The sequence below is a fragment of the Micropterus dolomieu genome, linkage group LG06 (assembly GCF_021292245.1).
Source record: "Micropterus dolomieu isolate WLL.071019.BEF.003 ecotype Adirondacks linkage group LG06, ASM2129224v1, whole genome shotgun sequence".
NCBI lineage: Eukaryota > Metazoa > Chordata > Actinopteri > Centrarchiformes > Centrarchidae > Micropterus > Micropterus dolomieu.
In genome coordinates this window covers 20,974,110-20,983,773 of record NC_060155.1, presented here as the reverse complement: position 1 = coordinate 20,983,773, position 9,664 = coordinate 20,974,110, and the positions used below count along the sequence as shown (strand labels likewise).

Below are 9,664 nucleotides of genomic sequence, written 5' to 3'. Positions count from 1 at the left end.
TCCTAATCAAGTCCAATCAGTATAATCAAACACAGCTCGACTCAAATGAAGGTGTAGAACCATCTCAAGGATGATCAGAAGAAATAGACAGCACCTGAGTTAAATATGAGTGTCACGGCAAAGGGTCTGAATACTTATGACCATGTGATATTTCAGTGTTTCTTTTTTAATAAATTTGCAAAAATTTCTACATTTCTGTTTTTTTCTGTCAAGACGGGGTGCTGAGTGTACATTACTGAGAAATAAAATTAACTTTTTTGATTTTTGGAAAATGGCTGCAATGAAACAAAGAGTGAAAAATTTAAAGGGGTCTGAATACTTTCCGTACCCACTGTACACCACACATGAACCTCGTGGTGGCAATAGAGGAAAAATCCGTGGATCAACAAAGTCATTAGGATGCATCCCCTGGGACCATAACTGTCAAAGTGTATATACAAGATTTAATGGCAAATAATCTATTAGCTGTTGAAAATACATCAGACTCAACCAAAGCGGTGGATCGAGTGACAGGCTGACACTGTTGTCCCTAGAGCCACAACACTAGCGTGGCTAAAAACACAAAAAGATGAGATGTTGGACTATGCCAACCATGACTTTCTCCTGCTTTCCTGAGTTTGCAGTGTGAGTCATTTCAGCACAAAGACAAGAGACTTTTAAACAGGAGGAGAATGCAATCACAGCAGAACTCCTGTGTCCAGAGATTTACTTGTCTTTTGTGAAATAGCTTGTATAAAAATTGAGTGGGGCGCTAATCTCACTGACTAAGACTGGCATAACAAGGAAAAATGACAACAGTGAAGCGTTGCCAGAGTTTAATCAATGTGCTGTTGATAACTTCTTCCCTCTTTTATCTACCAATATACTTTTTGCTTACACTGACATTCGCTTTATTGTTGTAAGTACATTTTTCTGCAAGTACGTGATCTTATTGAGCCAGGTGCCCAGCTGAATAATGTTGTGGAACAACCTTGACACTCCAATACTGGTCTGTACATGCAATTTACAGGAGGGAAGGAGATAAAATGGCTTGAAATGGTGTTTCTTAACATTTTCATTTACTGGCCAGGTATCTTTATAATAAAATTCATTCCTCACATGCCCACATTGGCCCTGGAATCTGTGGTCGTGCATTAGTATTCAGACATTGTTATTCAATGTTTTTTTATTCTCTTCCTGTTCAGGATCACAAGAGAAGGAGGTGATGGCATTCACTATGTGCTGGCCATGGTAAGCCAAATGTTGAGGTTTGTAATATACCAAACCCGCACATATTTGGACTGTGAGATGACACCATCACACACACACAGAGCACAAACAAACCTCAAAGAAATAACCTGAGTTATTGCAGGTTTATTCCCTGTGAGGCAACTGTGCTAAACAGTGATTCACTGTTCAAAACAATACTCACAAGGGTCATGGATGGTCATGACTGGCATCTAGAGGGCACTAGCACACCTCTGTCTTCAGTTATAAGGCCTTGCTGTCTGAGCTGTTGAGAAATGTAACATCAGTTGAGTTCAGAGCTAATAACCATGACATCAGATCACAGGAGAGGTTGGTTTTAAAAGTTCCTCATACTAACTCTGAACTGGGGAAGGCTAGTACAATGCACCTTACTGCTGGAAGGAACTGTAACGCAGCTTGAAGTAAAAGACACTCATTCTTAGAGACTTTAAAGCTTTACTAGCTTATATTTCTGATCTTATTTGTGTTTGCTATAATTTGTGTGTGTGTGTTTGTGTGTGTGTGAGATGTTGCAGTGATCTTGTGTACATGTAATTTGTTCACCAAATCACCAAAGTTATTACAATTCATCCTGAGGGGGGCATCAATGCGTATACCAAATGTCATGGCAAACCATCCAGTTGCTCCCAAAACATTTCACTCAGTACCACATATGTCAACCTCATGGTGGCGCTAGAGCACAAATCAGTAGGAGACATTGCCTGTGAACCATGAATATCTACCAATTGTCATAGCAGTCCTTTAAATCAGCCCATCCTCACCATAAAAATGGCTGTAGAGGTCGATTGTGCAGCAGCTTATTATGACCCGTATTTATGTTTATTGTTATGCCGCGACCTTTTGTGGCCATATGATGGGAATACAAGAGAAAGTCAAGTAATGTAACCTAACATGCAGTTTTTTTGCCTAAAGCTAACCAAACTGTGATGATTTTATAACCACATGTTTAACGTGTCGTGACTTGCGTCGCATACTTCGGTAGCCTGTCGCTGGACTCGCACTTTCCCCTGGTCATATACAGTATGTCGTTTTGGTACAGTTGACAATGGACTTATTTTGTCGCTTAGGTATGAAGATGTGTTGCTTTAAATAGTTGTTGAGAAATTTCAGTCTGGACTAAAGCAGTGCACCCACCAACTGACAATGTCATCCCTAACGAGGCTAAAGATAGTTATAGTGCAGCTTTAGGTTTAGTTTAAGAAATGATTTGATGGTATGCATGCAACAAAATGTACATCTTAAAACTTCACAGTTTTGTAAGCTCCCGCCTTCAGCTGGATGTTGGGTTTTTGGATGTACAACAGTCTTCAGGCTGCCTATGCTGCTACTACTGAATACTAAACCATGGTGCTGGTGCACAGGGCTGCTGAGCCTGTCCCTGCTCTGGTCTCTGCTTAACAAGTCAATCCAAGGACATATCGGGCTCATATCTTTTTTCTCAACTGCTATTCTTTTTTTAATGACCTCAGAGCCCCAGTCAGAACCATCAGTGTAAGTCCCCCATCTTCACAATACGCTCAAACTCATGTCATTATGAAACACCTCTGCAGTGAATCATATCTCCTCCTACACCTTCTTGTGTCTGCTATGCTTTGTGCTTCTACATTTCCTCCTGTCCTTATACTTGTTTCAAATGATCATTTTATTGTCATAAGAATATTTTAAGAGTGCTGTATCTCTTCATTTTCCATCCCCTATAATCTGATGCTTTAATAGAGCTGGTCTGTAAGTTTGTTTTTACATTACCTGTATCAGTTAAGATTCTAGATGAAAAATTGTAACTCTCTATTTACATTATGTTGTGAGTCAAAACATGTCAGGATGATTCATATAAGTGACTTTATATCAACTTGAAAACCAGCAATGTGAGGCCACTTTGCAATTCATCCCTCCTACAACTCCTACTGAGCATCACATTGCCTTTTTTATTGTTTCCAATTCTGGCATTTTATGGTTTTGAACATGTAGAAATTTCCAGATATCTGCTGAACTAAAAAGTCAAAATGAAACACATCATACTTCTCATTTGGGTTGATATGTGCTTTAATTTCACAGCGCGCGACATTCTGCTCATACAAGTCTTTAAAGTTAAATGATACTGTCTGCTCCGTATTGTCACATCACACAGTGCCACGGGTGGTAATAATAACCGCACTCTTGAATGAATACCATTATTGGGTGATGCTGTGATGCGGCCTTCTGAACGAGTCTATTTGCAGAGCCGGTGGGTAAACAGTCTATTCTGTTATGGTGATGGAAGTTGTGAGTAGTTTGCTGTTCATTAGTGTTGGTGTGGCACACTGACAATATTTTGTCATTACAAAGTTAGTGTCCATCATTATTGTTCATTATTACATTTTTTCCATATTATTGACCCAGTGACATCATCTTTCCCCTTAGTTTCTACCCCTCATAATCATCATCTCCATTTGTAAAAATTAGTTTTTCCCCTGCACTGTGTGTCACCCAAAGTTGAGATGAGCCAGTCTAGTGCGAAGCTTCTTGTGGCTTGTAGCAGATCTCACAACTCATAAATAACTGGTATTGTTTGGGTAGCACTTTAACCATGATGTTTACACAGAAGTCCTGGAGCTGGTTTCTCTACAGGAGTCTGAACATAAAAAACAAGTGCAAAGACTCGTAATACACTGTTTCCGAGTCAAACCAGTAATAAGAATGATAACTCTGCTGGCACATCTCACCAACAGCACTGATGTTCGAGAGCAGGTCATGCAGTCGCATAAACTATTTCAAGGGTACACGCTGTGAAAAACATGCATGCTTTTAAACAGAAAACTGCATCAGATACAGTGTATTAACACAACAGACGATAAATATAAACATTTCCTATATACAGGTGCTGTCTTCAATACAATTAGCAAAATGTTGAAGCACTTTATTCACTACATGAAACTAAAGTGAAACCTTCACGTTTTTCTATCAGGAAAGCAATACTTGAATGTGATCCTAAACTTTTCCTATTAATTCAGCTTCAAACAATATGAAGAATTACTAATATTGTAGAAGTAATTACACAGTGCAGTTATCAAAGAAATATGTGTGGAAATGTGGCAGTTGAAATATTAAACCATTATGCCTTAAGAATTCAGAATATAATTTAAATACTTGTAAGGCACATGACTAAACAGCTTTGTCACTGGTTATAAATACCATAGACAGACCATCATGTTTATTCCTCTGCTTCACTCAATTGACTTTCATTTTCACCTCTTATTCAGTCCTAGACAAATGTTCTTGCTTTTAAACAGCAGACATTGTGCATTGTTCATTGTTTGCCGTGAAAGCGTGATGATGTTGGCACTCTGAGCTGGAATGCCTGGAAATGTTATGCTTCACATTATACAGTATATACAATAAATAAGTTTACTTAGTACACAAATAGAAATTATTGGAGAGAGTCAATGAGTTATATTTCCCATGCATAAAAAATGCTGTTGTATCATTTATATGATAATTTCATTGTTCAGCCACACATTGAACTCAGACAGATCGATGTGCTCCGTCTCATCATCTTTTTGCTTCATTCAGTATGTTGGCCCTCCCTCTAAATGGGATTTGAGCTACTGTATATATTTCTGCAGTCTGGATTTCCAGATACAGTAGCAGAGTGTGCAGTATGCAGGTATCCTTATGTTTTTAAGTGCTTGTCACATAACCTTTATGCACGTGCAGGGTAATGTCTGGTCAGCTTCGTCTGACATCCCCTACCACTTACAGGGTAATATTCTTCCATTTGGGGCTAAGACCTTCCCATTTGAAGGTCTGTGGGCTACTTATCTGTACGAATTGGTTAAAATTAAGGGAAAAAACAACATAAAGTGTCTTAGTAAGTGGAACACCAAAAGCCTCTAAGCCCTTCCAAAAGATATTTTCTCATTTAGCGTGTTGATGGTGGTGGCAATTAAAAAAAATACATTTACATTTATTTAGCTAATTCAGTTCAGTGGGGTTAAGATCCGGTAACTGTGTAGGCTGTAGGATATGATTCACACCATTTTTAGGCTCATTAAACCATTCAATGACCCCTCATTCCCTGTATAAGTTGCATTTCTCTACTCATTTATTCCGTTTTTCCATTTCATACTGTTGGGAATTGTCTCGCTCAGTGTGCTGCGTTGGGTCATCTGTAAGCTGGAGCGAGTCTGCCAGCTGTTAGAATAACAGGTAACGTGACTGAACATTTCTCTGAACCTGGTGGACATTAGGTTGTAGAGGATGGGGTTGATGGCAGAGCTTAGGTAGAAGCAGACTCCGGAGATGATATGGACGTACTCGAAGACCTTGTGGTGCTGCTTGGACGAGGTGTCCATGTAGCTCCACATCAAGCGGTCCACGTGGAAGGGAGCCCAGCAAAGGCCGAACACAACCACCAGCACACCTGGACAGGTCAGATGGAGAGTTTAGGTGAATAATAGTCAACTGGATAGATGCAGTGACAACAGGCAAATGGAAGCACACACACACACACACACACACACACACACACACACACACACACACACACACACACACACACACACACACACACACACACACACACTTATAACACCCCTGATATTTCTAGACTTGTTGAGAGTCATGATGTCAATCCAATCATCAGCATGTGACAGACAAGAAGACAAAGCTGTGACAGATGGACATGTAAGTTAAAGAAATATTATGTAATATTTTTGTCTTAAAAAATCATTTTGATGGCACACTGACTTGTAACTGGGTGAGAGACATCACTAAGTTTTCTATGGCACTCAGTAAGGTTGAAATCCCGGGCAGGATTTCAACCAGGGTAATGCTGTACGGCACCACATACACAACAAAACTCTTCAGCAAGCAAGCTATAAGAAGAAGCAAAGATTAAACAATGTAGAATGTAAGTTCTTTGGTACGGAAGCCCTAAGTGGCCATTGTTTCAAACACGTTTTTTACTCCGTTTTCCCGTGATAACTGGATAATTATCTCCAAGTCTCGAGATAACAAAACAGTAGTTTACCCCAAAGGAAATTCATCCTCTTCTCATTCAGGGGAATCCATTTAACGTTATACATTTCCTGGTGGCTATTACTGAACCTTTGAAATGGCCATTGGGAAATGTGTGATTGGATTCCCCTGAATCTCTTCATAACAACTTTGTTGAAGAGGATAATAAAAAACATGATGAAAGCAGGAGTTAAACCCACTCTGCCAAGTGCTCTGAAATTATCCTAAAGAAACGCACCCCAGTATTCGGCTATGGTTTGTATCTGAAGTTCGCGAGAAAATTATCCAGCTATCACAGGAAAACGGAGTAAAAAAATATTTGAATGGCTGCTTAGGGCTTCTGTACTTTGGAAGAAACTAGTTCTGTATTCTCAGTATGGATATCATGGCAGAGGATGCAAAGAGACTGAAGATGTTAGAGGAAGCGAGGAAGAGAAAGAGTGACCTAGCAAGATCGGACAAGAGTAAATATTGGACTGGCTTGGACTAGTTTCAGCTAATAGAGCTGAAAGGATGCAGGACAGATGCAGAGCTGGCAATCTTTCTATTGGACTAGTAGCTTATTAGCTGGCTTGCTGAGTCTTCTGGTGTTGTTGCTCATTCGATGTGTGGCTATGTTAGCAAAGTTGTCAAAATCAGCCAGAGACACAGCTTTAGCCGCTAGCTATAAATCTCAAGTTGATGTTAGCAAACTTACTAGATAACGCACTTAGACATCAGTAATGTTACTGTAAGTGCTCTTGTGTCAGTTGCTGTCTAGTGTTGCAACCCGAGTTTTAACATTGTGCTGCTGCTGGTGGAGAGTGCCACCAGGCAAGCGGGCAACATAACCGGGCTCAGCAGCCTCTATGGATGTAACATTAACTAAGAGGTGAAGAGACAGAAGAGGGTGTTTACAGTGGAAGTTAAGAAGAGAAAAAGAGAGTGACCAAGCTAGAGGCTGCCGGACGTTACGAGAGCTTTATGAAATTAAAGGCTGCAAGACAGACACCAAGCTGGCTTTATTTCTGTGTACACAGTTGGACTTGGCCTGTGTTAGCAAAGTTGGCAACTTGTTAGCTTTTGATCGCAATGTAATCATAACAATGCACGTGTACAACCGTCATTATTTATTATTATTATTAAGGGTGCAAAATCGCTCAAATTAACACATCTTACATACTGTTGCTTTGAAAATAGTTAAACTGAAAAAAAAAAAAAAATGCATATGTGAACAATGGACACACATACACACAGTAAACTCAGTTTTCTGCTCCTTAGCAGCTTGGAGAAAACATGACTGAAATGACACCTACATAGCATTTTGGTGACTTGGAGGTTGCGTTTGTTCAGCTTCTGCATGTGGGACCTGGAGAGACTTTCTGGTCCAAAGTTACCCCTCGTGTCCACCACAGTCCTCACCCTCTCCCTGTGTAGCTGCAAGCCAATGAGCAGGTAGAGAATGCTAATCATCAGCATGGGGAGCAGGAAGAAGACCAACGTGGAAATCAGGATGATCAGGTTGTACATCCAGATGGGCTTGACCACATCTGATGATGGAGATGTAACAAAGGGGGGGTTAGGTAGATTTGTCAGTCAAATCATGATCCCAGGTGTATGCATAGCATCATATACAACTGCGAAACCTCTTAGCCCTTTTAAGCCATGCTAGCAGCATTGCTCTAGGGATGGCAATATTGGTCGGTTAATCACTTTGGTCCAGACTAAAATATGTCAAATGTGTAATACGTCTATCACTATTAGATGGATAGTTGTAACATTTGTGTTTACCAGAAGTGAATCCTACTGACATTGGTGATCCCCTGATTTTGTTTCTAGCCCCATTATCAGGCTAACATTTGTTGTTTTTTGAATAAAATTTGGATTTGGAACATTGTACTAATAGCTACAATTAGCAAATGTTACACTACAGTTACTCATTCAGCTGATGCATTTATCCCAAGCGACTGACATTTGCTTGTCAGAGGTCACATGCCACTGGAGCAACTAGGAGTTAAGTGTCTTGTTCATTGGTTGATGTCGCAGTGGGAATTAAACCCCGATCTCCCACACCAAAGGCATGGGTGTCTTATCCACCGCAACATCGCCAACTCAGTAATTAGTAATTGTACATCATACATTTTTTATAACGTTAAACCTCCTTAACATCTGCATGTTAGCACTGTCATTGTGAACACATTAGTATGTTGACATAGCCTTCAGCCTTACTGAGCTCAGAGCATGGCTGTAGACACTTATGAATAGCAAAAATAAGATTTTTATTCTTTACGTACAGCAGATGGCTGATCGGGGAAACTGTCGTCCAAACCTTGGAGGGAGCACCCAAATCCCGTGCAAACTGGTATTTGGCACAGCACACAGCATGGACAGCCCCCACAGCATGTAGATGACCCTCCTGACGTGAGCACGTGTGGTCATGTGTTTGACTTTGAGGGGGTGCACCACCGCCATGTAGCGTTCCACGCTGAGCGCTGTGACGTTGAGGATGGAGGCGAAGCAGACTGTCTCAAACAGGAAGGTTTTGAAGTAGCACCCTCCCTCCCCGAGCAGGAAGGGGTAGTTCTGCCACATCTCATAGAGCTCTAACGGCATTCCCAGCAGCAGCACCAGTAGGTCAGACACGGCCAGGCTCAGCAGATAGTAGTTAGTGGGTGTCTGCATCACCCTGTAGCGCAAAATGACTGCGCAGGTCAGGGAATTGCCCAGTAAGCCTACCGTGAAGATGGTGAGGTAGGTGAGACAGACGGGAAGGAACACTGGGGACCTTAGAGGGCCCAGGCGCCTGACCAGGTACTCCTCCTCGCTTAAGCATAAGTCATCCAGATCTGCTGTAGCGTTAGCCAACACCCAAGAGATATTCATCCCACACACCACAGCAGCTTCGGGGCAGCCTATGTCACTGAAAACTGTGGTACCTATTTCGAAAAGGGTTGCAAGGGAGCAGTTCAGCTCCGGCATGTTGCTGATTGGCGAGACGATTTTTCAGCTTCTAAACCTAATGAAAAGAATAAAGAGGAGACATTTTATAAATTAAGTTCAGGCCACTCAGCACAAGGAGTATTGCAGTATAATGTCTTCTGTGGCTCTGGACAGAGATTTCCAAATTTAAAAAAAAATTACCCTGATGATGTCATAGTGATGTCATGAGGTTTATTTTGGCTCGAGACACAAACTGGTATGTAGAGTTTTCAGATCAGATGTATTTTGTAATTCAAATATATAATTAACTCTCTTCATAAAAATATTTAAAACATATTTTTTTAAATTGCTTTTGATGAAAATTGCACACACTTAAATACATATATTTGTGGATTTCTTTTACATTTATTTAAAACAATACATATTTATGTGTGCATCAGAAATACATTTGTGAATTTTTTTTATCTGTGTTTTTGTTTTACCATTATATTTTGACCAAAAT

The 9,664-nt window shown here is 40.5% G+C and overlaps 1 protein-coding gene across 1 annotated transcript; it reads right to left on the bottom strand.

Annotated features, from left to right (window-relative positions):
• Positions 1-5,288: 5,288 nt before the first annotated feature.
• On the bottom strand, positions 5,289-9,303 carry LOC123972673 (neuromedin-U receptor 1-like). Its single transcript, XM_046052251.1, has 3 exons — positions 8,517-9,303; positions 7,539-7,772; positions 5,289-5,647 (listed from the first exon to the last, which is right to left on the bottom strand). Exons 1-3 carry the CDS (start codon positions 9,199-9,201, stop codon positions 5,322-5,324), a joined length of 1,245 nt encoding a protein of 414 aa, XP_045908207.1. The 5' UTR covers positions 9,202-9,303; the 3' UTR covers positions 5,289-5,321.
• Between the last annotated feature and the right edge of the window lie 361 nt (positions 9,304-9,664).